General features: G+C 39.9%; 1 protein-coding gene across 3 annotated transcripts in view; it reads left to right on the forward strand.

Moving 5' to 3' along the window:
- Positions 1-25843, forward strand: part of rptor (regulatory associated protein of MTOR, complex 1) — a 328096-nt gene that overhangs the window by 12560 nt on the left and 289693 nt on the right. For all 3 annotated transcript variants that reach the window (XM_078401378.1, XM_078401376.1, XM_078401377.1), the window contains exons 2-3: positions 8724-8826; positions 21472-21554. In XM_078401378.1, the coding sequence (XP_078257504.1) occupies positions 8724-8826; positions 21472-21554 (186 nt within the window). The remainder of the gene's footprint in view (positions 1-8723; positions 8827-21471; positions 21555-25843) is intronic.

A 25843-nucleotide genomic window follows, 5' to 3' on the forward strand; every position in this document is an offset into this window, starting at 1 on the left:
TTGGCTCCTGTGACTTGATTGTGGCTGTTTTTTTATTCAACAGGACACCAGAACATGTTCATTTATGATTGGAATTGAGTTTTGGTCATTTGTTTGGACTCTGGCAAATGTTGGCATTAAACATATTGAGATTTCTGGTGGTTGAAAGGCTTTAGAGTTGAATCACCTCATATATATTTCCACATCGGTGCTTTGTAGCATTTGTGCCTGTAATGTAAATTCAGGAGAGAAAATTGGTTTCCTGTTGAAAGTTGCAGAAGCTTGCACTTTGCTGTTTTGATATGGCACATTGTGAGATTTGACATTGGAATGGAGAATGCCATTGGGTTCAGATTTAAATGAACAGAATCTAATGCATACTGTTAAATCAACTGGAAAAAGTAGTTTATCCTTCCCCGAGTCAGCATTGCAAATGTCACAATTCTATTTGTTTGCAATACTTGTGTGTTCACTAAAAAAAACTGCTGACTGCTTGGATGGATTTTTTTCTTTACATTGACAGCTCTGAAGTAATGTTAGATGTTGATGTACACAACGTTTGGATATAACAAATTTATACTTTGGAAGTCATTGTGTTTTAATATACTTGTTGGAATTACTGGAAAAATAAGTTCAAGTGCATCTTTATAACCTAATTTTGTGAGCACGGAGTAAAGGAGTTCATAATCATTTTAAATATTGACAAAATGGTTGTTTGCACAATAGTCTAAACACACTAAAAAATTGGTATTTACATGGCAAATTTTGATTCTTCAAAGTTCAATCAAATAAAGGCGACAATTTGTGTAGGAAGGAACTGAAGATGCTCGTTTACACTGAAGGAAGGCACAACATGCTGGAGTAATTCAGTGGTCAGGCAGCATCTCTGGAGAAAAGGAATAGGTGACATTTTGGTTTGAGACCCTTCTTCATATTGAGAGTCAGGGGAGAGGGAAACTAGAGGTATGAAAAGGTACAAAGAACAAATCAATGAAAGGTATGTAAAGAACAAATCAAAGCCAGCAGCAATGATCATGGAAAGGTAGAGCCCACAATGGTCCCCTGACTCTCAGTCTGAAGAAGGGTTTTGATCCAAAACGTTACCTACTCCTTTTCTCCAGAGAGGCTACAGTAATTGCAGCCCTTTATACTTCATCTGATTTGCTACTGTTCAGCTTTGAAACTGGTCTGAAGATGTTGACTGTTATAAATGGAGCCCTTAATGGCTTTCACAGTGAGTATTCTTATCAGCTGAGATGACTTGGACAGTGGTCAAATGCAAGAAGGCAGCGGGCTTTTTCCTTGCTGAGCTCAGCATATAAAACATGTTACCTATTTGTCAATTACTCCCACACTGGAGATTAAAGCTATGATTGTTTTTCTGCTCGATGTAACCCAGAACGGTCGTAAATATTGCAATTGCTTCTGAAACCATTGTTTCAATCACTTTTTTTACATTCTTCAATATGAAGCAAGAGTGTGTAGAAGTTCAATTTCTGGCCCATCTAAAATCAGGGATTCAGTGGGTAGAAAAATTCATATTTCTATGAATTATTCATTGGCAGGCTGCATTGCAGATGTGTGAATTTCCTAATTGGAGCTCTCGTGAAGTGCATTGCTACAGGGGCCAGGGCAAGTTGGGATTGTCATTGTTAAATAAAAGTTTTCTGATTCATTTTGTATTCAAACAGTTGGCATCTTTGACAGTTAATTGATGAATTTAAACCACATTGCAGTTTGCTGTTTTTATTTTGACCATGGAATTCATCCAGAAATGATCTATTGTTCTGTCCATTGGGTAGACTTGTGCGGGTTAACAGTGGCAGACCTATCAATGGAGAATTACCCGCCCCGGTCAAATGTCTGCAGAGGTTGTATCAGCGATAATGAGACTTAGAGGACATCTATTGATGAGGACAACTATTGATAGGTAGATAGGAACTTCTGCAGAACTAATTTATTGTAGCTTCGATTTTTAAATTTTTTTTGTAAGGCAGAATAAATATCTAATTACAAAGCTAGATCACAGAATCATAGAGCTGGATTTTCTGCTGTATATTTCTATCGGCCCACCTCATCCATGCCGACCATGATGTTCATCTCCATTTGCCCATGTTAGGCCTGTATTCTTTGTTTTTCCTATCCAAGTACCTGTCCAAAATCTTTTAAATGTTGTAATCGTATCTGCCTCCAATACACTCTGTGTATACACTCGTCGGGTCATTCCAGATATTCCCCACACTTTGTGTGGAAATAATTACCCCTCAAATCTCCTTTTAATTTCTCTCCCACCTTAAACCTATGCCCTCTAGTTCTAGTAGGAAAGAACTGCAGATGCTGGATTTAAATCGAAGGTAGACACAAAGCTGGAGTAACTCAGCGGGCCAGGCAGCATCTCTGGAGATGACGTTTCGTGTCGAGACACTACTTCAGACTGAGAGTTGGGGAGAGGGAAATTAGAGATATGTAAAGGTACTTAGAAAAAATTGAATGAACGGTATGCAAAAGGACAAATCAAAGACAGCAACGATGATCAAGGAAAGGTGGAGCCCGCAATGGTCCATTGTTGGGTGTGGAGAAGGTGACATCGAGTGAATCAAACAGTGAAACTCAGCAGGACGACAGCGAAACTAGTATGATGACTAGGGTGGGGGAGGAGCGGAGAGAGAGGGGATTGAAGGGTTACTTGAAGTTAGAGAAATCATATCACTGGGTTGTAAGCTGCCCACGTGAAATATGAGGTGTTGTTCCTCCAATTTAAGTTTGGCCTCACTCTGACAGTGGAGGAGACCCAGGTTCTGATTTCTCTATGCCTCTCATAATTGTATATACTTCTGTCAAGTCTCCTCTCAACCCCCAACGTTGCAGAAAAAACAATCCAAGTTGACTAATTGCAAGATGCTGAGGATGATCGACCAAGTGCTGGTGAGGCAATGACAGCCACACGGTGAATAGAGATGAGGAGGTTGCCAGGATGGTTCAGAATCAGCAACAGTGGAGATTATTACTCCTGAATCAGTGGATAGGACGACAGGATTGATGTTTTACTGAAGGCTGCTGTATATTTTATATTGCAATATATTGCATTTGCTAGAGTGAAGAAACTTGAGGGAGGTGTCCTTCACTGTTTCATTCAAGAGAGGATTAACTTATTGATCTGGAAGTTAATTTAGATGGTGCAGTACACTCCTTTGCTTGTTTCATAATTTAAAGAACTTTCTTCCAAAGAAAATGTTAAAGAAGGGCTGTCACTTGTTTTTGAGGGGCGCAATTTAAATGTAGCTGCTATGTCCATTTAATTTTGCATTTTGGAGAAATATTCTCAGGACATTCAGCTGCCTGCTTGCCAATGGTTACTGACTCAGACAAAGGATGACTAAAATGATGCAGTGGAAGTTTTAACGAGAGCCCAAATAAGACAGGGAAAGAAGTATTTGTCTTTTCCTCCAGGGATTTCAACAGTTTTTCCTTTAATTTGTTTACCATGACAAATGGACCTCTTACTATAATATACTACTAAATGCATTAAATTTCTAACATTTCAATATATAATGGATTTGGGTATCCGTTTGAGACACGAGTCTAATCATCTTGGCCATGGCTTCAAAATGGTGACATAGGGCCATTGAAAGAGGAGTAAGCAGATATGCTGTAGGCATGAGACTTGGACTGGTATCCATTATGATCAGTCACCAGCTGGAGTCCACCAGCGGAGCTCAATCTCAATGGGTTTCTCCAGCATTGATGTGGCCAGTTGCCTCTCTGACCCTGTGCTGTCTTGTTGTATTCTTGGTTCAAACCTAAATTAATTCCTATTGCAAATGCAAAATGGTATTCCAAATGCAAAATGTCTTGATTCAGGGATGTACCTACAGTGTTAAATTTTAATGAATAATTGGGTCATTTAGAAATGCATATTAATGCACACTCAAAACTTTCATTGGTAGCATTATGTCTTGTTTAGTTTCGAGATACTGCACAGAAACAGGCCCGTCGGCCCACGATACCCGCATATTAACACTATCCTACACGAGGGACAATTTTTACATTTATACCAAGCCAATTAACCTACAAACCTATACGTCTTTGGAGTGTGGGAGGAAACCACAGTTCTCGGAGAAAACCCACGCAGGTCATGGGGAGAACGTAGAAACTCCGTACAGACAGCACCCGTAGCCAGGATCGAACCCGGGTCTCTGGCATAGCAACTCCATTGCGGCACCACCATGTCATAAGCAAATATTATGTACATAAATAAGTCATGGATCGAGGTTTTCAGCTACGAGTGTTTACATTAGTGCATAATTATTTCTTTCCATTTTCTCCAAAGCAAAACTGGAAAATGCCAGAAAGCTTGAGTGCGAAAAACGCTGCGTCGTTTTAAATCTCCTGAATGTATTAGTTACCAGTTGTGGTGAATTGTTTACTACTAAAATCTAATTATCAATAAAATGATTTATTAGATGACAGAATTTGAAAGATGTTACACTTTAGAATCTGTTTTTCTTTAGTGGATTATTTGTTCCTTCAGCTGCATATTTAAATAAAGATGCCATTTTAAAAAAAATTGACGCCACTGTGACAATAATATGCAAACACCAAATTAGGATGTGAATGATGGCAAATGAAAACAGGACCATTCTCAGCCATGTTGCACCAATGCCAGAATTTGAATAAAAAAATATTTCCAGAGATTCCTCATCTAATGTAATTTGATTTACAGTTTTAAATGCGCAGCCCATTTTCTGGATGTGTGATTTTAGTTTTGCTTTCAATTTACCCTGTTTGACTTGATGATATTTTGCTTATATATTTTGGAGTGCGGTCTGCAAATGCTACTACTTGCAATGTTTCCAGATGTGGACACGGGGAGCTGCAGATGCCGGTTTAAAAAAAAAGAGAGGTCAAATGCTGGAGTAACTCACTCGGTCAGGCAGTGTCTCTGGAAAACATGGATTAGTGACGTTTTGGGCTGTGTCACTTCTTCAGAATCCAGTTTTCAGTTGGTTTTCCAACTTCTGTAGAAATGTCAATGACATTGCCCCATACTTTCTGCAGTTTTTTTGTATTTCAATATTGTACTAGACTGAATTTAAAATACTTATTGACATAGCCTATTTCAGAGTATCACATGATCTGATATCCCAATGGGTATAATTGTGTTTGATTGCAACCCTGTGGCAGCTGGAAGAAAGATAGTCAGAAATCTTACAGGACCTTGGTTAAGTGGAGTATTAAATTGCTTGAAACACTGTTATCACCATCAAAGTGACATAAGTAAGATTAACAGCGATTTCTCTAGTTAGCGATGCTATAAGAGCAAGCATGCTATTCATTATTTGGGATGAGTGCTTTCTGAACGATGGCAGTTGATTTATGTTTAAACAAGCTGCAAACATTGTTTTGATCAGAGATGCTTTGAATTCTGAATTTGTTTTGGCCTGCGTATAGATATTGAGAATTAACATTTTGATTTCTCTGGTTCCTGGTGCAGATGGAGTAATGACTTAAAAAGCAGACATGATAATTTTGTAGCCTTTGGATTTGAGAAGAGAGGCGCTTAAATAGCTTAGTTGAAAAACAAAGTGCAAATTAATTTTGATGAAAGTTCTCTTTATAGAGGCTGACGGGCTATGTAATTCTATTTATAATGTAATAACAAGGAACTGCAGGTGCTGATTTATACCAAAGATAGTCACAAAATGCTGCCGTAACTCAGCAAGTCAGGCAGCATCCCTGGAGAACATGGACAAGTGACGTTCCGAGTCAGAACCCTTCAGAGGTCTGTAAAAGGGTTCCGACCCGAAACATCACCTATCCATGTAATTCTATTTGTTTGTTTGACTATTTAACATTTGAGGCAATTGTAAATATTTTTTTATTGAAGAGCAAATTAAGAGGATCCAAGGCAAGAAAAATTGGACAAAGGCCAATTTCACTGGGGTGAGAATGAATTAACCCTGGGGGAATTGGAACCAAAGGTTGGCAGACAAAATTGTCCCAGAACAATGGGCTGCCATTTATGGAAGAGATGGTTCAGGTGCACAGAGGCACATTCTTCTGGGGCGTTTTAAATAAAGAACAAATAGATCCAGAGCTCTCTGGATGATGGAAAAAATACAGAGGAAGGGAAAGCAGAAAATAAAGGTTAATTGTGACTGGGTTGCAGATACCAACGAGAACCAGGCTTATTGAGGAAGGTGGACCTTAAAATCAACGAGTCGAATGACGTTTAAGAGAAGATTTAGCTGCCAATGTACATTGGAATGTAAAAATGTTCTCTAAACATTTCTAGATTTTCAGATGCCACCAAATGACAGTATTGTTTAGTTTAGAAATACAGCGAGTAAACAGGCCCTTTGGCCCGCTGAGTCCATGCCGACCAGCAATCACCCATACACTAGTTCTATCTATACACTCGGGACAATTTACAGAAGCCAGTAAACCTACAAACCCGCACATCTTTGGAATGTGGGAAGAAACCGGAGCTCCGTGAGAAAACCCATGCAGTCACAGGGAGAACGTTCAAACTCTGCACAGACAGCACCCATAGTCAGGATCGAACCCTGGTCTCTGGCACTGTAAGGCGGCAACTCTACCACTGTGCCATCCCTGTGCCAGTATTCCTACTGAGGGGAATGGTGATGAATTATAGCAGTGGTTAGATGGGCTGGTGGAATAGGCAGGTGCATGGCAGGGGATTTCTAGTGCAGAGAAATGGGAGATGATTTATTTTGGTATGAAAAATGACGAGAGGCAACTTGGAATAAAGGATACTATTCTAATGGTGCAGTGGAAATTTGACCTAGGAGAGGTGAACACATATCACTGAAAGTAGCAGTGTAGGTTGAGAAAATAGTTATTACAGTATTCACAATGCTGGGTGGTTTAATAGATCATAAAGACAGGAGGAGCTAGTTGGCCAGGTTCTATTTAACAATCATTTCTCGATAGGATAGGCTTAAAGGATATGGGCCAAACAGAGGCAGTTGGGACTAGATCAGGCATATTGGTTGGTGTGGGCATGTTGTGCCAAAGGGCTTGTTTTTGCACCATATGACTCTGTAATAGAAGCAGATTTTGTCATATTTTTAAAAAGGGAATTAGATGACTTGCTGAAGGGGAATTAAAGTTATTGTGCAGAAACAGCAGTGGAGTGGTACAAATTGTACAGTTCTACCCAAGACCCAATGCTAATGTGATGAGCTTTTTGACCACTTCTGGATCTTAAGATGGTGAGCTAATGTTTTACTAGAGGGCCATCTTGGAGTTGTTCCAGCATCCGTGTGGAAAAAGCTGAGGGTAAATCAGTGTATTTAAGTCTTAACTGTCCTATGAGGAAGACCAACAATCCGTTTAATTGCAGTCTCCAGGGATGCTCAGTGAATGCTCAGATTGCTAACATTGCTGCAATGCTATAATAAAAAGCAGAATACTCTGTATTTTTTAAAGTGCAATTTCTATCTGTTGAGCAAGCACAGCTGTCATAGAGCTGTACCTCACGGAAACGGGTCTATCTTGTCCTTGCCAACCATGTTGGCAGACAGGGCTAGCCCCGTTTGCCTATATTTAGCTCATAGCCCCCTAAGCTCTTCCTATGTTTATCTGTCCAAATGCCTTAATTGTATCTGTTTCCATAGCTTCCTCTGGCAGCTCATTCCAGATACGGCTTAATCACAGTGGAAAAAGTTGCCCCCGAGGTTACTCTTAAATATCTCCCCTCTCGCCTGAGTCTTTTGCAAGGATCTCGGAGTGGGGATTTAAGAAATTAAATAGTCTAATTGATCACTTTTTATTCATCCAAGTCTCCTTATAATTGTGTGCCAAGTATACATCCAGACATCCTATCATATGTCAGTGTTTAAACGCATCTTGCAATCCTTGGCTGTGTGCTCTCTGGTACACTTACTGTAAAGAGTTGAAAATCGAAATGCAGTAAAAGATGTTGGGCTTTTATCAGTATTGGGTCCATCGGCAAGATTTATAGTCGGTGCCTAATTTTGTTATAGCTTGCGAGGTAACATTTGCATGTTTTTGTGCATGTACGACTGGTTATTAAGTTGGAATATTGGTGGAAAAGTAATTTCTTGATACTAACATATGCAGTGGTGGCGAGGAGAGGAACAAAATAGTTGGGGAAATGATCCGAAAGGTAAAAGTTTCAAGGAAACTATAATTTCAAAAGCCAGTGACAACATGGGCCAGGATATAAAGCATGCAATATCAATATTATTTGTAGTAAATGGATAGTGTAACTTGTCTATTCATATTTAACTTTCTTTTGTTTGGGAACTGAATCCCTTTCCAGATTAACTGCAGCGTTAAATGCGTTTCTATTTTCTACGAAATTTATGTCCATTGTTTAAAAAAAAAATGCTGGATTATAAACACAGCTAATAATATCACGTCAGAGGAGGGCAGAAAATGCTAGCTTGCCAGTGACAAAAGTTTTTTTTAAAGCCAAAGAATATTTGAACATGATTGCTGTGAATACTATTGGTGATTATTTCTATTCCATATTGAGGCCTTTGATCAGTCAAAAGTACAAATCCACACAGATTCAATATCAGTATTTCTTGTTCCCAACTAACACCAACCAAAAAATGAATAATGCAATGTTTTAAGATGGCTGCCACACATTGAAGAAAAAAAATTACTTAAAAAAAATCTTGCAATCATTTATTTAAGTGAATGGTTCAATGGAAGCTTGCAAATTATTTTGTTTCTTTGTTTTTTTTTAATAGATGAAAACTGTCAGTGTTGCCTTGGTTCTTTGCCTGAATGTTGGTGTAGATCCCCCTGATGTGGTAAAAACGACTCCCTGTGCCCGTTTGGAATGTTGGATAGGTGAGTGACTTCTTGCGCTGTATGGAACATGTATTCTTTAACTAATGTAATATTCTCTCGATGTTGACCATTTGTAATTGCAAATGCATAATTAGTTTGGGGCGGCACAGTGGCGCAGCTGGTGGAACAGCTGCCTCACAGTGCCAGAGACCCAGGTTTAATCTCGACTTTGGGCGTTGTCCATGTGGAGTTTGCACGTTCTTCCTGAGCCCGCCTGGGTTTCCTCCAGGCACTCCGGCTTCCTCCCACATCCCAAAGACGTGCAGGTTTGTAGGTTAATTGGCCTTTGTAAATTGCCCCCTAATGTGAAGAGAGTGGATGTGAAAGTGGGATAATACAGAACGAGTATGAATGGGTCGATGGTCGGCGGGGACTCAGTGGGCTGAAAGGACTGTTTCACAAAACCGAACTAAAACAGTTAAGATATGTAAATACTACTAACCTATTTTCTGACTCCTTTGTACAAAAATGTGCCCTTGGCCTGCAAGCATTAAGGAGCTTCTGCTTTTAAGTCAGTTGTGTCTGGTCATGCAGAGTATCACATTATTGAAGTGCAAAATAGATATATCTTAATTACATACTTCAAAGTGTGGAAGGTTTTATGTGAATAATCCATAAAACAGATCTTTGCAGATGAATGGATTGCAGTACATAGAACAATCTCCTCCTAGTGTACTGAATTTCAAAACTCAATTGGTGATTTGTCCATTGGTTTAGTTCAGCACATTTTTTAGACAAAACACTAAGTCGCTTGGCAAAAATATATTGGCTTTTAGAGACTAGCCTGATGCACCCAAGTTCCAGTTTAAATGTATAATCTCTTGTGTTAAAATATTTCTCTTTTGGTTTAGAATTCAGATGCAGCCGTGAGCCTATTGCAATTTCTCCTTATTTATTTAATTATTTAAGCATTTGCCTTTTGACATTCATAGACTCAGAGTCATACAGTGTGGAAACATGCCCTTCGGCCCAACTCACCCACACTGGCCAGCAATGTCCCAGCTACCCTAGTCCCACTTGCCTGCACTTGGTCCATAACCCTCCAAACCTGCCTATCCATGTACCTGTCCAACTGTTTCTTAAACAATGGGATAGTCCCAGCCTCAGCTACCTCCTCTGGCAGCTTGTTCCATACACCCACCACCCTCTGAGTGAAAAAGTTACCCCTCGGATTCCAATTAAATCTCTTCCCCCTCACCTATGTCCTCTGATCCTTGATTCCCCTACTCTGGGGAATACCAAACAACTATAGCATAGTGTACAAGAACAGTTTAGTGGAGTTCCTCAAACCACAGACAAATTGCCTTGCCCAAGCAGAGCTATTGAGGAAAGGCCTTCAAAAGAAAAACAAAATCCAGATTTCATTTCCAGACTTCCAAATGTAGGTTATTAAGCGGTAGTTACAATGGTCATATTTATGAACTTTTGCTGGGAAGGGGATGAAGGAGAATGTAGTAAAAAAAAAATAGTGAAGAATAGGATATTTAGTCTGTTTTTAATAAATATTATTTATTTTCTTGAGATTGCTCCTTGGCATCTTATTTAATGTTTTAGTATATATTAATTTAACTGAACAATTAATGTATACAGTCTACCCTCGTTATTACTGACCTCTTTATAACAGATTTTGGTTATAACGGACTGAGTGCCCCACCATTGTCTCTTTGAGACCACAGGCCGCAAGTTGCACTGTTGCAGGTTATTGAAATTGTCAAGCAATTGCTTGGATCGACACTTGTGCATTGATACTCTGTTAAACAATGTAACAAACTGCCTATAGTATTTTTAGCTTGCAGTGACAAAAATACATTTTGTGGCTGTTAATAAAAGCAACTCATCTCACAAAGTTTTTTTTTTTATTCACAAAATGCTGGAGTAACTCAGCAGGTCAGGCAGCATCTCGGGAGAGAAGGAAAGTGACTTGGTGACAAAGTGACTTGGTGGTTGGAGCATATCCCTTGCTCGGTTATAAGGGACAATTGGCAATAACAGACACCACCCCTCCCTCTCCTCTTATGGTTCTTTATAACAAGGGTTATTTGTACATACCTATAGGAACTGGTTGAAGATGGTAAGGAAATAAAATGTGTGTTTTTCCAGCTGAAAGTTTTGATTTTTTTAAGTCCCACACACAAGTTCACTACAATAAAGTTATTGTTTAGGGAGGGACAGAAACACTTTGAAGCTATTTTTTAAAAAGAAAAAACATCGCTAGTGTTCTCCCAAATTCTGACTATTGATTCTTTCCTGAAGCGTAGTGTCTTCCTAAAGTGAGTCTGCTTCTTGTGTGAGTCCAGAAAGTGAGTACTGCCCCTCTGTTTTAACTGCCCACCGGCATCACAGGTGTAGTAGACTTTGTCATTCCCCCACTGTTCACCTGCTGATTCCAGCAGTGATTTTTAAACACTGCTGAGAACTTGAATCTCAGCCACTTTAGAAACTTACTTGTTTTCCTCAAAGTAGACCATAGTGATTAATTATCAGCACCACCAACACAGCCGAGCTTAATTAACTCGGCAGCTACCAGGAATGAAATCCGAGATGTTTGTGTTTCTCGTAGCAGCAATAGACTGCAGCTGTGTTGTCTCAGTGTGGTTGTGCTTTCCTGCTGCATTTCAAATTAGACTTTGTAATCTTTTTTACTGTATATGATACTTTCCCCTTAATTATATGCTCAGTTTTCCACCCTTCCTCACTGAACCTCGAATGTTGGCTGTTGCTTTGTTGGGGTCATTAATAGCAGCTGGAGTAAGCCTCTCAGAACCTTATTCCTGTTTCCTCGTTACTTTACATACTCCATATCAGTTGAATTTTAATTGTGAAAAAAAAAAAGTTAATCTGTCTTGAACGTACTGAGTGACTCTGGCTCCACAAATCTCTTGGATCGAAAATTCTCCTGCTACAGTGAAAAGCTTTGATTTGCATGTTTCATAAACAGACCAGATATACCACACATAGATACAATACGTTCAAACTCAACTACAGTAGATGAAAGAGATTTAGTAGAGTAGAGTGACGGTTTCGGAATAGTGGTAGATCCTTCTTTGGGAAGAGCAAGCTCCAGGGCCATCTTGGTGATTCACCCTAGCTTTTCCCAATTCTTGGAAATCAGCCTGAGTATTTCAAAGTTAGATAGAGCTCTAGGGGCTAGTGGAATCAAGGGATATGGGGAGAAGGTAGGCACGGGTTATTGATTGTGGATGATCACCCATGATCACAATGAATGGCGGTGCTGGCTCGAAGGGCCGAATGGCCTCCTCATGCACCTATTTTCTATGTTTCTATGTAAGTTCAGAGTCTGCAAGTCTCATTCCTTTTGTGCTACTTTGCCAAGGCCAGATTCTAAGTTGTAGGTAGGTAGCAGGGATAATGGTGTGGGAGATGAATAGGGGAGCCACAAGGGGCTGTTATCATAGGAATCCCACTCCTGATCTCAGCATGATATCGGCAAGGGCACTGATGATATCGATCAATTCCCAGTATCTCTGCTTCTGCTCTCCTCAGCAACCTCACAACACTGCAAAGAAACTCCAACATTGACTCTATCTACACTTCTCATTGCTTTGAGAAAGCAGCCGGCGTAATCTATTGGAAAAATTGCTACTGCACTCCCTTCAATTCAGTGCTTGGATTGAAATCCTTTTAAACCATTGCATAATATGCCGGAAGGTTGAGGTGGTGCATTATTCATGGTCCGAGAAAACTTACAGCCCTGGGGGCATCACACTGATTTCAACAATTTCAGCCTTGCCCGTTTGTGTCAATGCCTGCCAATTTCGATGAATAGTATTGAAACAGTAAGATTAACTTCTTGGATGCTACCCCCTGTTCTGCTGAGTACCTTCCAAGCTTTTATGGTTTTGTTTCAAGTTTCCAGTGTGTTTATGGAGTCTGAAGTTTCGGAGGATGGGAGGCAAGGCTGTGAATAAAATTGAAAGGCTATGTCCTCAGGCTGAGGCAAATGGAATTTAGTGAAGCCTTTGATCAGGTCCTGCATGGTAGACAAGTCTGGAAGGGCAGATCGCACAGGATCCAAGGTGAGCTAGCCAATTGGATGCAAAATTGGATTGGCGGAAGGGGTCTGAAGGTGGTGGTAGTGGGTTGTTATCAAATGGAGAAATGTGATCAGTGGATAGACACACAGAGTGCTGGAGTAACTCAGCGGGTCAGGCAGCATCTCGGGAGAAAAAGGAGTGACATTTCGGGTTGGGATTCTTCCAGTCTGACGAAGAACGCATCCATCCTTTTGTTTTTGTTATGAAGCTGCTTAGAAAACTGAAGTCAGAAGGTGAGTCTAAAGTCAGAAGGTGAGTATAGAGAGAGAGAGAGAGAAAATGTGTGATGCTCTACTGATTGAGATACCCAGGCTCTAGTATCATGATAGACACAAAGTACTGGAGTAACCCAGCGGGACAGGCAGCATCTCTGGCGAAAAACGAAATACTGTATCACCTGCTGAGTTACTCCAGCACTTTGTGCCTATCGTCGGTATATACCGGCATCTCTATTTCGTTTCTACACTCTAGTATCATGAGTATGGTTAGTTCAGTGTCAAAATGTAGGAAACTAAGAGAAGTGACAGGATATTAGAACGGATTAAAAATGGCGATGAAATTCTGTGAATGTTATTCGTAAAAGAAAATTCTAATATTCTCTGGTATTATCCTCTGTGGTATGGAAGAGTGCAGGTACTTAAAGCTAGTGCCAAAAAACATTAAAGGCAGCATTTCATGTTGATAAAATTATACCTTTTTATTCGATTTTTAAAAAAGTAATTGGAATTTTGGGTCTCGTGAGCTACAGAATGTGAAGCCCAGAGGTGATGATGAATACGATAAAGCCAGGAGTGCCATGTGAAGCTTTTATTGCACAGTAAAGAGGGAGCATTGAGGGAAATGAATTGCAAAGGATGAATTAAAAACATGCTAATGATAAATATGCAGATCATGGGCCAATGTGACAACTATTTAAATTTATGAAAGGATGGGGTAACTTGCATAGAGTGTTCTATGACTGGGAGAATATTAATATTTGAGTTTTAGAATTGGGAAGAGCAAAGCACAGACTGTAGTTATTTTTAGTGGCTGTGCTGAAATTGTTCTTTTTTTTTTTAGATAAATAAGATAGGGTGGATAACTGGGTCCTTGGTACAGAGCAATTAGGTCAAATAGATATTCATCTCTATGGAGTTTAATAATTTCATTAAAGTGAACCCTTGGTTGCATGACTGTTTAACACAGTTTGCAGATTGTGGACTACAAATCAGCAAGCAATCAGATTATTTTCACATAATTACACACCCTGTGATATTATTGGCATTCAAATAAATGAGGGGAGGATTCAGTTTTCTCCCTGGGACAATGGTATTGCCAATTCAATTATTTCGGAACTGTTATTTTATAATAGATTTTAAGAGAATGTAAACAGATTTATCCTGATAGTTTGGGCTGTGTGTTTAATTTGTGGAGTTACTGAAGTAGAGACAAGGTTGAGCACCAGTTGTAATGAATAGCGATTTGATGAAATTAAATACAAGCAATTTGCATTTTAAAACACCCATGAATTGTTGGGTACCACATCAAAGCCTAACTCAATGTTTTGCAACCATCTCCTGCCAAAATCTTGCACCGTCTTTAACTCTACCACAGTTTTGATTTTGTGGAGGGAGAACCCAAGCTATTTGTGAACAAACTCGTGAAATTATTCGGGGCTGCACAGTGGTCATTTATCTTTGAAATGTAACTGGCAGTTACTCGAATTCCATCAACTGTTCTTAGATGTAATTAGGAATGTGTTGAAATGTAGTGCTTGGACTTTGTGACCATGAGAATGCTCTAAGCCATTGACAGTTCCCAAATACTGCAAGGAATGTAAGATGCAATAGTAAAAAAAAAAGTGGCTAAGCATTAGATCTTGAAATTTTAATTGATTTCCATTTAATGGACTACAGGTAGTTCCGCTATGACACGCATTTCCGTAACACTAATTGGATATAGCATGATTGATGCATTAGTGAACACTGTGTTACATGTGCCAGACTGATTATAAAGTGATTTCGATGGGGAATTGGAGAACCACTTAAAAGTTACTTTGAAAATTGACAAGCAGAGAAAAAAAAGCTGACGGGATGGAAAAAACAGTCTGTTTCAGTCTGAAGAAATCTGTTTCCATGTAACCTCTCTGCAGTAATCGGACACCATAGTCTCTTAAGAACACAGTCTGTCAGTTTCACTGCATGTGGTTATTGAAATTGACAAGCAATCGCTTCTATTGACACTTATGCAATCATGCTCCATTCAATAATGTAACCTACAGCCTTCGGTATGTTTAGCTTGCAGTAACATGAATAAACTCATGGCTATAAAAAAAGATCTTTAATTCTGAAAATCCTGCAGAATAAAATGTTATTGTGAGTCTGAAACACTAACCCCTAACCCCATTTTCCGTCATGACCCAATTGTTTTTCCAATGTGATTTTCTGTAAAAAGAACCCAACTATCACATTATAGCAGAACTACTCGTATGCAAATTCATTCCTGTCATATGTATGTTTACCTGTTGCTTTGATCTTGGTCATTATAGCTTTATAATAATAATAATAATAATACATTACATTTATATAGCGCTTTTCATATACTCAAAGACGCTTTACAGGGTTTAGAGAACATAGGGAAGTGAATAAATAGATAAATAAGTAATCGAACAGAGAAAGGAGACAGAAGGTGGGGTGACCTTCAGTGGTTGAAGGCAGTACTGAATAGGTGAGACTTCAGTGATGTTTTGAATGTGGTGAGTGTGGAGGAGTCTCTGACGGTTTGAGGTAGTGAGTTCCATAGGGTGGGAGCAGCGATGGAGAAAGCCCTGTCCCCCCAGGATCTGAGTTTGGTCCGGATGTGGGGGGATAGGAGATTGGCAGCAGCAGAGCGGAGGGTGCAGGTGGGAGTGTGCCTGTGGAGGAGGTCGGTCAGGTAGGATGGGGGCCAGGTTATGGAGGGCTTTGTAGGTCATGAGGAGGATTTTGTACTGGATTCTCTGGGGGATGGGGAGCCAGTGGAGTTTGTAAAGGACGGGGGTGATATGGTCACGGATCGGGGTGTGGGTGAGTAGACGGGCAGCGGAGTTTTGAATGTATTGAAGTTTACTGATGATTTTTGAGGGTGTGCCATAGAGGAGGCTGTTGCAGTAGTCCAGACGGGAGGTGATGAAGGCGTGGATGAGGGTTTCTGCAGCTGTGGAGGAGAGGCATGGACGGAGACGGGCAATGTTTTTGAGGTGGAAGAAGGCTGTCTTTGTGATGTGTTTGATGTGTTTGTCGAAGGAGAGGGTTTGATCAAAGATGATTCCAAGATTCCGGATGTGAGGGGAGGTGGATACTGGGAGACCATCAATATTGAGGATGAAGTTTTGGGTGGATTTGGTGAGCGTTTTTGGACCAAAGATGATGATTTCAGATTTGTTGCAGTTGAGTTTGAGGAAATATGATTGAATCCAAGATTTTATTTCAGTGATGCAGTTTGTCAGTGTAGAGTGTGTGGTGGTGGAGATTGACTTGGTGGAGATGAGGAGCTGGATATCATCGGCGAAGCAGTGGAAGTTGAGACCATGACGGCGGATTAATTGACCAAGGGGGAACAGGTAGAGGATGAAGAGGAGGGGGCCAAGGACTGAGCCTTGGGGGACACCTTGAGGGAGGGGAGCGGTGGGGGATTTACAGTTGTTAATGGAGATGAACTGGTGCCTGTCAGAGAGGTAAGATTTGAACCAGGATAGGGCTGTGCCGGTGATGTTAAAGGAGGTTTCAAGTCGGGTGAGGAGAATGGAGTGATTTATGGTGTCAAAGGCGGCGCTGAGGTCAAGTAGGATGAGGATGTTGCTTTGCTTTCTAAGTTGAACCCATGAAAGATGTGAATTTGTTGCTCGGCACTGTTTATTTAAGACGTGAAGAGGAGTCAATAGAAGTGAAAGATACTTCAGTAGATAGGCCATACGTCAGGCAGAAATGTATCTATTCAACGCCAAATATCCTATCAAATTGATTTTTTTTCGTGAGAATCATTGGAAATTAAGGCAAAAATCTAAAGTTGCGAGAAAAGTATGAGTGCCTTTGAAATCTCAGTTGATTTGAACCTGGTTAATTCTCAATCATGTGATGTTACAGGTAGATAGGGTGATCAAGGTGGCTTTCGGTACATTTGCCTTCATCAGTCAGGGTATTGAGTACAGAAGTTGGGATGCTATGTTACAGTTGTGCAAGATGTTGGTGTGGTCGCATTTGGAGTATTGTGTTCAGTTTTGGTCACCCTGCTGTGGGACGTTTATGGTTAAACTGGAAAGAGTGCAAAGAAGAGTGCAAGAAGATATTGTCAGTACTTGAGGGCCTAAGCTGTGGGGAGAGAGTGGGCAGGCTAGGACTTTACCCCTCAGTCTCCTGCATTTTAAGGAATAATTTTATAGAGGTGTATAAAATCATGAGGGGTACAGATGAAGTGAATGCACAGAATCATTTGTCCAGATTGGGGGAATCAAAAACCAGAAGACATAGTTTTACAGTGAGAGGGAAACGATTCAACAGGAACCTGAATGGCAACTTTTTCACACGCAGGGTGATGGGGAGACGGAATAAACAAAAGGCAATTGATACAGGTACAATTATAGCATTCAAAAGACATTAGGACAGGTAGATGGATAGGAAAACCTGAAAGGGATATAGGTTAAATGTGAGGAGATGGGACTAATGTAGATGGGGCATCTTGGTTGGTGTGGGCAAGTTGGGTGGAAGGGCCTATGGACTCTGGCAGTTAGAAGAAATAAAAATGGATGAAATATGACAATGCGTGTTCAAATGTGACTGTCTCAAATCTATCACATTGAGAAAGTGGCTGATTGGGCCCCAAGAACAGTTAAATGTCTCTTGCTTGTGTCCTGCAGTTGCAATAAAACTAATACTTTAAATAGCTGAAGCCATTGTAGTGCAAGTGATCGATGTGAATTGTTGTTATAAATGATCCACTATGTCATTGTAGTCATGCACTTGTCATTGTGATAAACGAGTACTTTGATTCTGTAGGTGATCCAACTTTTAAAAATGTGAATTAACTCTGTAGATATTGGGATTTTAAAATATATTTTGAAGGAAGTGCTTACAGATTTGTAAATTCCTCCAGCTATCAATGAGACGAAAGACAAGTGACTTGCTTATTTCTCCCCCACTGACCAATTGACAGTTGTTAACGAGTCTTTAATTTTTAAATCTTGATTGCTCCGAGATACTTGAATGAGATAATGCATTCACAATTAAACAAAGCACTATAAACGCATACCTGGTCTGTCCGCGTCAGGGAAAAAATGTGCTCAGAATTTGCTTTAAAAATAACATCAGCGTTATATGTTATCAGTGTGGGAATCACTGCAACCATTGGTAAGGAAGAGAGAGTCCATTAATTACAATTCACTACATTTTTATGGCCAAATTGCACAGTTCCACCATTTTCTTTTTTAAAAACAGGATCTCACACTTGGCTTTCTGGTGATTTGCACAAAATGGCTATACGTAAGCATAGAGCCACGAAACTGGCTGTATAGTTAACGTTAATAAATAACAAAATGGTAATCTTTAATTATTATTAATCAGCTTTTCCTGCTCAGAAAGGTAAACAGTTCTAAGTATGGACTAATATTTCCTATTCTGAATTTTTGAAAATTGTACTTTTTTTTTTACCACTCTGCCTTTTTTCCCCACATTTGTGCACCGTTTCTATTTACTTCACTCTTTTTCATTTTCCCTTTCTTCTCTCTTCATTTCTCAGTGTTTCATCTTTCCATTCATTTCTGTCTTTCTCTTCCTGATTTGATGTTGCATTAAAGTGGCTGATTCGCTCTTCTGCGTTTATCAATAGTCAATAGTCAATAGTCGTTTATTTGTCACATACACATAAATGTGTAGTGAAATGAAACATTACCCGCAGTTAAACAATAAGACCAATAAGAATAATCAATAAAAATGCAATAACACATACAATCACAACTAACACCAAACAAAAAGAAACATCCATCACAGTGAGTCTCCTCCAGTCCCTTCTCACTGTGATGGAAGGCCAAAAATGTATTTTTCTCTTCCCTGCCGTCTTCTCCTGCGGTCAGGCTGTTGGAGTTGCCACGTCGGGGCGGTCGGGGCTCCCGATATTGAAGCCCCCGCTGGACGGTGAAAGGTCCACGGCCTATTTCAGGCCGCGCCGGACGGTGAAAGGTCTGCGGTGGGCCGACCCAAGCCCCGCGATTCGGGGCGGGCGAACACGCTGCCTCTGCCGCTGCCGGAGCTCCCGATGTCGGCCCCCACCCAGGGGCCTGCGGGCTTCCGACATCCACGCGGCCCGCGCCGGAATGTCTCATTCCCTAAATATCATCAATTTAAGAATGTTAATTGAAGATGCAAGATGCTGGAATTGAGCAAAATACTGTGTCAGAGTTTTCAGCTTGGAAACAGGCCCTTTGGCCCAACTTGTCCACACTGACCAACATGCCCCATCTACACTTGTCCCACCTGCCTGAGTTTGGCCATTTTCCCTCTAAACCTGTCCGATCCACATACCTATCTAAATGCTTCTTGAACGTTGCAATAGTACCTGCCCTGGAACAATTGCTCCTCGGGCTCCTATTAAATTTCCCCCCCCTCACCTTAAACCTATGTTCACTGGTTTTTGATTCCAAATACTTGAGGAACTCAGTGGGTCAGGCTTAAAGAACTTGGCACTGCCTGACCCACTGGGTTCCTTAAGAATGTTCATTGTTGGTCTTGTTCACAAGTTCCAAATGATCTGTTATTTCTGCTATATTGTTATGAATTTCCACTTCCATCATTCTTCATGGAGTAGTAAGGCCATAAAGCAAGTGCTTGTAATTCTCTGGTCTAATCATGGTATCTTCCTTGGTTTTAATATTCTTCATTATACTGAACAATTTTCTTCGAAAGTACTTATGACTCTTTTCCATTATAGCCAGTGTTGAATCAAAGTTGATTGTAAGTTCTGACCTGCTCCTTGAGTGGTTTTCTTAAATTAGTGCTAATGTTGCAAATGTCTTGGCAATCATTGAAAACCATGAAATTTATTCAGAAACAATAACACATCTATGGTATTCTTCTGTGGCGACTTGATATTTGGTAAATGAAAATCAGTTCAAATAATATAAGGAACTGATATCAGTCGCAAATGGGAAATTAATGGAAGGTGGTAAAAGATCACTGGTTAAAATTTGAAGTGTCATTTCCAGCTAATTGAAGAAGTAAATGAAGAATAAATCACCTTTTTTGTTCATTCTATTGATGTACTGATTTTGGAACTACATTCTTTTAAAAATAAGGTATACTGCATGCAAACATAAAACATATCGGCTGTTTTCATTGACAACAGTGAATACACAAAAGTAGTGGTGCAGTTAAGATTCTTCATATTATTGAAAACTTAAGATTGTCTTTCAGCTTAATTGAAACTATGATATATTCTTTATTGCAATCGGTGTGTTAGGGTGTAATGAGAAACCTTTGAGGGGGAGAAATACGTCAACCATTATTGATGGGCCTAATGGCCTAATTCTGCTCCTATGTATTACGGTTCAGAACCAACTTGAAATGGGGAAATATACCGTAATACATAGGAGCAGAATTAGGCCATTAGGCCCATCAAGATGCAGGGTGATTCTCATAGCTTGAGTGTAGCACATTGGTCCCTGAATTAGATGGTCGATTCAAACTCTGCTTTAGTGCCTTGACTGCTAATCAAGGATAGTAATTCATTAAAGTGCTTAAGGAACATTGCAAGGAACGGGCGGCACCATGGCGCAGCGGTAGAGTTGCTGCCATTAGCGAATGCAGCGCCTGAGATTCAGGTTCGATCCTGACTAGGAGTTTGTACGTTCTCCCTGTGACCTGCGTGGGTTTTCTCCGAGATCTTCGGTTTCCTCCCACACTCCAAAGACATACAGGTATGTAGGTTAATTGGCTGGTCAAATGTAAAATTTGTCTCTAGTGTGTGTAGGATAGTGTTAATGTGCGGGGATCGCTGGGCGGCACGGACCCAGTGGGCCGAAGGGCCTGTATCTGCGCTGTGTCTCTAAATCTAAAAATCTAAAAAAAAAATCTTATACTTTTCATCAAACTTTTCGTATACTGTTCTTTCTCCAATTGTATTTAAATTTCAATTTTGAAAGGAAAAGATTTGCATTCATGCAGTCTGAAGAAGGGTGTCTTCAGAAACGTCACCCATTCCTTCTCTCCAGAGATGCTGCCTGACCCGCTGAATTACTCGGGCATTTTGTGTCTACCTTCGATTTGAACCAGCATCTGCAGTTTTTTTTCCTGTGCATTCATGCAGTGGTTTTTTTTACCTTTAGATTGTCCAAAATGTTTTATAGACATGTTTTTGAAGTATAGTCGTGTGTACTGTTTTAGGAACTGGAGCCAATTCCCCCACAGGAGGATCCAATATGTAGCAGTGCACTAATGACCAGATCATCTTCTTTAGTAATATTAATTTAAGGTAATGCTAGTTTGCCTGTCAGCCCAAAGTTCTTGGTGAGTTATTGTTGCACGTGTGTGGGGAAGGTATTTGTGCTACGTTCTGAAATGTCTATCTTGTTAAAATCTTGCAGATCCGCTATCCACGAGCCCTCAAAAAGCTTTGGAAAGCATTGGCGCGAACCTACAAAAGCAGTATGAGAACTGGCAGCCAAGGGTGAGTTTACAATGTTGTGAATGTATTCCGCCAATTGCAATGAAACAAAACGGCTTTACTCAATGAAAATCAAAATCCTGCAGATGGTGGAAATCTGAAATACAAACAGAAAATGCTGGAAATGCTCAGCAGATCAGGTAGCATCCATGCAAAGAGCAGTTTCTGCAGATCCGTCAATGTTTTCAGCATTTTCTGTTTTTATTTTACTAAATGTGCATTTAAATATTAGTGCAAAATTGGAAATGGAATTCTAAGGGGAAATGAATACTTTATTGAAGAAGTTATTCTTGTATTTTCTTGGATTTTACCATTCTGCATCTATGTGATGTTGAGAAGCCGGCTATGTATGTCCTTCCTGATGGAAATAAGCTATTTCTAACATTTTCCATCTCTTTTAATTACTTCCATTTGTGTATTTGTACCATTCCATTATTTCATCAATTTCTAATTTGGGCAGCAAGTCATTTTTGTTCAACTATATTGTATGTTTGGTGGCATTAGATGTGCCTGTTTATATAATGTATCATTGAAGTTGTTGATAAAATGGGAGCTACTTAAGTCACAGTTAGAGCTCAGTTGGAGCTACATTACTACCATTACTTCCTTGTTCAAAGATAAATGTGTCTGAAGTAATTCTTTTGAGTTTTACCATTTAATGTACATTTTCCTTTTGTTTGCAAAAATTGAGGTACACTTATTTATTACGCCATGCCTTTTTGTAATCCTCAACTGCTGACTATGTCCAAAGCCCAAACAGTATGGAGTTGGATGTGAAATGATTTCTGAATTACCAATGATACTGATAAACCTGTATTCTAACTTTCTGGTGCAAGTACATTGAATTCAAGAAGAAACTAGAGCGATGAACTATCATTGTGCACTCTTTCAACTCGGTCGCACCTCATTTAGATTGTCATCCTGCATATAATATTTGGGGGGTTGGTAATTCAGCCATGCAATCCTGCGGAAGGGCTGCAGTGGATCTTCTAGGAGCAGTTAATATGATTCCAATCCACTCCAACTGTTCTTGAAAGGATGTAGATATTTTTTACTACTGATAATACATTTGTCACTGTTTTGCATTTTATCCTTCTGGGAAATTTCTTTTGCAAGAGCTCAGCTCACCAAGGATTAGAAATGTCGTGACTCTCTTTGGCTTGGTTGCATCCTGGATCAGTTCTTGTTTCTCTTTCATCTGACTTGATAAGTGTCTCTTGATTTTTCAACTGCAGCTTTTTCCTAACTAATTCAGTACGGGCTTTAACTACTTTTGATATTCCTTCAAATTGATCTTTTGGCATTATTGCATAAATGGTAAAAACTGATCTAGCTCCTATTCTGTCCTTCAGTTCTCTAAATCTTGAAGAGTTTGATTCATTTTGAGACTGGTGAGGATTTAGCTAGGGTAATCTGATTTCCCTGAGGTGTTCTACTTCACAGCCGATTAATTGAAGTTTGCTACATTTGGTGGAAGTACTTGATTCTGAAGTATTGCATGAATCACAGTTAAACACAAAATGCTTAACATTTATTTTTGTTGAGATAAACAGTTACGAGTGGTGACACTTTGGCTAACCTGCTCTGGCTTATGTACTATATATTTTTTGATATTGTCATTTTTGTAAACCAGCACACGCAGTTCCTTTTTATATTTTTTAAACTTGATTAACGTGTATTTAAAGATCAACGTATCTGAATCAGAAATCACAATCAGAATCAGAATTACCTTTATTGTCATCCAAAAAACAAGTCTTTTGGATGAGATTTCATCACCCACAGTCCAACAGTACGAGCAATAAAATAAGCAATTACACAACCACAAACCAACACAAAAAAAAAAAGAAAAAAAGAAACATCCATCACAGTGAGTCTCCTCCAGTCCCCTCCTCACTGTGATGGAAGGCCAGAATGTCATTTCTCTTCCCCCTGCCGTCTTCTCCCGCGGTCAGGCTGTTGAAGTTGCCAGGCCGCGCCGGACGGTGAAAGGTCCGCAGCGGGGCGGGCGAAGACGCTGCCACTGCCGGAGCTCCCGATGTCGGCATCCAGGAGTGATTCTTTTGAGTTTTGTCGTTTTAATGTGCATTGTCTTCCTTTCTTTCCTCCTTGAATGTATCAGTCCATTTCCTCGGACCAGCATTATGACTTTTCTGCAATATCATAAGCTCTATCACTCTCTCTTCTCCACTATCTGTTTATCATTGCTGCGCTTGGCTACTGCAAAGAACAAGTTCCCCACCGCCAGCTTCAAAAGTCATTTGCTGTTAATTCCTTTTCAACTTTGGACCCTTCCAAGTGCAGATTTTTTTGTAACTCGTTCCCTACAACTTAGTGATAAAACAGAAAATGCTGGACGTACGCAGAAGGTCAGACAGAATCTGTGGAGTGAGAAACAAAGCTAATGTTTTGGGTTAATGATGTCGAAAATGGTCAGTCGTTTCATCAACTTGAAATGTTAACTGTTACCCTCTACAGAAATTGATTGAACTGCTGAGTATTTCCAGCATTTTGTGCTTCAGTTTGAAATTCCCTGCATTTACATTTTTTAAAACTTTTTTCAATACAATTGTGTTTAGTTCCCTGGATGTCTTCAATTTATAGGGTTCCTGCCTCTACTTTCTGGGGGGGGCTTTCTCGTTCTTTGAAATCAATTACAGGACTGTTCCTCCTGCTGTTTTACTTATTTTAATTTCATTAACTCTTAGTATAAGTACAGATTCTGAAGTTCCATATTAAAGATGACTGGTTTTATGTATTCAGTAATGAATATCTACTGGCTATAAAATTGGAGTTGCTGCCAAATTGGCTAAGACTTCACATCTCCACAGTGGTGCATTCTAAGAATAAATACAATTTATCTGATGAATTGTGGAATGTCATCAGAATTGTCACAATGACCTAGCTAATTTAATACTCAGAGTAAATCAGGTGAGTATCAAACCCATCTTGTCACTGTTAACAATGTAAAGCAGTTAGATGGATATCTTTCCTGTGAAGCATCTTTTCTGAGGAGCAAAGAGCTAGTTGGAAAGCTGTGCATGGCTCATTCAACCGTGGCAACAATGGGGCAACAATGGGGTTCGAGGAGTGGAGTGGCAACAATGGAGTTCGAGGAATGGCGTGGGCGCTAGCTTGTGTGAATGTTCATGAGGAAAGTTCAAACTATTCTATGAGCTGGGGATGAGGTCAATGATCCATGTGACTCATGGACTCGCTGAATACACTGACTTCTAAATATTCTTTAAGGAACAGTGAATTGCCAATTTCTGAATGTTTGATCACCCTCTGCATCATTCAGATATTCTGCAAGTAAGCTGTGTCATAGTTGGGTCTTTAGATTTCAGTTTATAAATCCTCAGATAATTGGAATTCATTTTTTCAACACTCAACTTTTGCTGTGATGAGTGATGGTAGGCACTTAAGTCATTTGTTTAGTGTGCCTTATTGCACATGAACGTATGGGTAATGGGTTCGGTAATGTTCAGCCTTGTGCTGTCTATTTTCTGACTGCCCATTCAGTTGTCTAAAACAGTGGCACAAACTTTAGCACTTAACTTTTGAGCTTTAATTTTATTGCTTAAAATTGGCTACCTGAGTATTTGAAGACTATTTATGGCATAAGGTTCAAGTAGTATGAAGTTGTGCTTGACTTAGGCTCATTTGCATATTTTGCTGTGGGTTGCCATTGCATTATACTCTTCTTGAATTTTATAATCAATCATCATCAATAAACTTCAATACATTCAAAACTCCGCTGCCCGTCTACTCACACACACCTCGATCCGTGACCATATCACCCCCGTCCTTTATAAACTCCACTGGCTCCCCATCCCCCAGAGAATCCAGTACAAAATCCTCCTCATAACCTACAAAGCCCTCCATAACCTGGCCCCATCCTACCTGACCGACCTCCTCCACAGGCACACTCCCACCTGCACCCTCCGCTCTGCCGCTGCCAATCTCCTATCCCCCCACATCCGGACTAAACTCAGATCCTGGGGGGACAGGGCTTTCTCCATCGCTGCTCCCACCCTATGGAACTCACTACCCCAAACCGTTAGAGACTCCCCCACACTCACCACATTCAAAACATCGCTGAAGTCTCACCTGTTCAGTACTGCCTTCAACCACTGAAGGTCACCTCACCTACTGTCTCCTTTCTCTGTTCATTTATTTATTTACTTATTTATCTATTTATTAATTTCCCTATGTTCTCAAAATCTCTGTAAAGCGTCTTTGAGTATATGAAAAGCGCTATATAAATAAAATGTATTATTATTATTATTATTATA

Source organism: Rhinoraja longicauda, chromosome 6, assembly GCF_053455715.1.
Source record: "Rhinoraja longicauda isolate Sanriku21f chromosome 6, sRhiLon1.1, whole genome shotgun sequence".
Classification (NCBI taxonomy): Eukaryota; Metazoa; Chordata; class Chondrichthyes; order Rajiformes; family Arhynchobatidae; genus Rhinoraja; species Rhinoraja longicauda.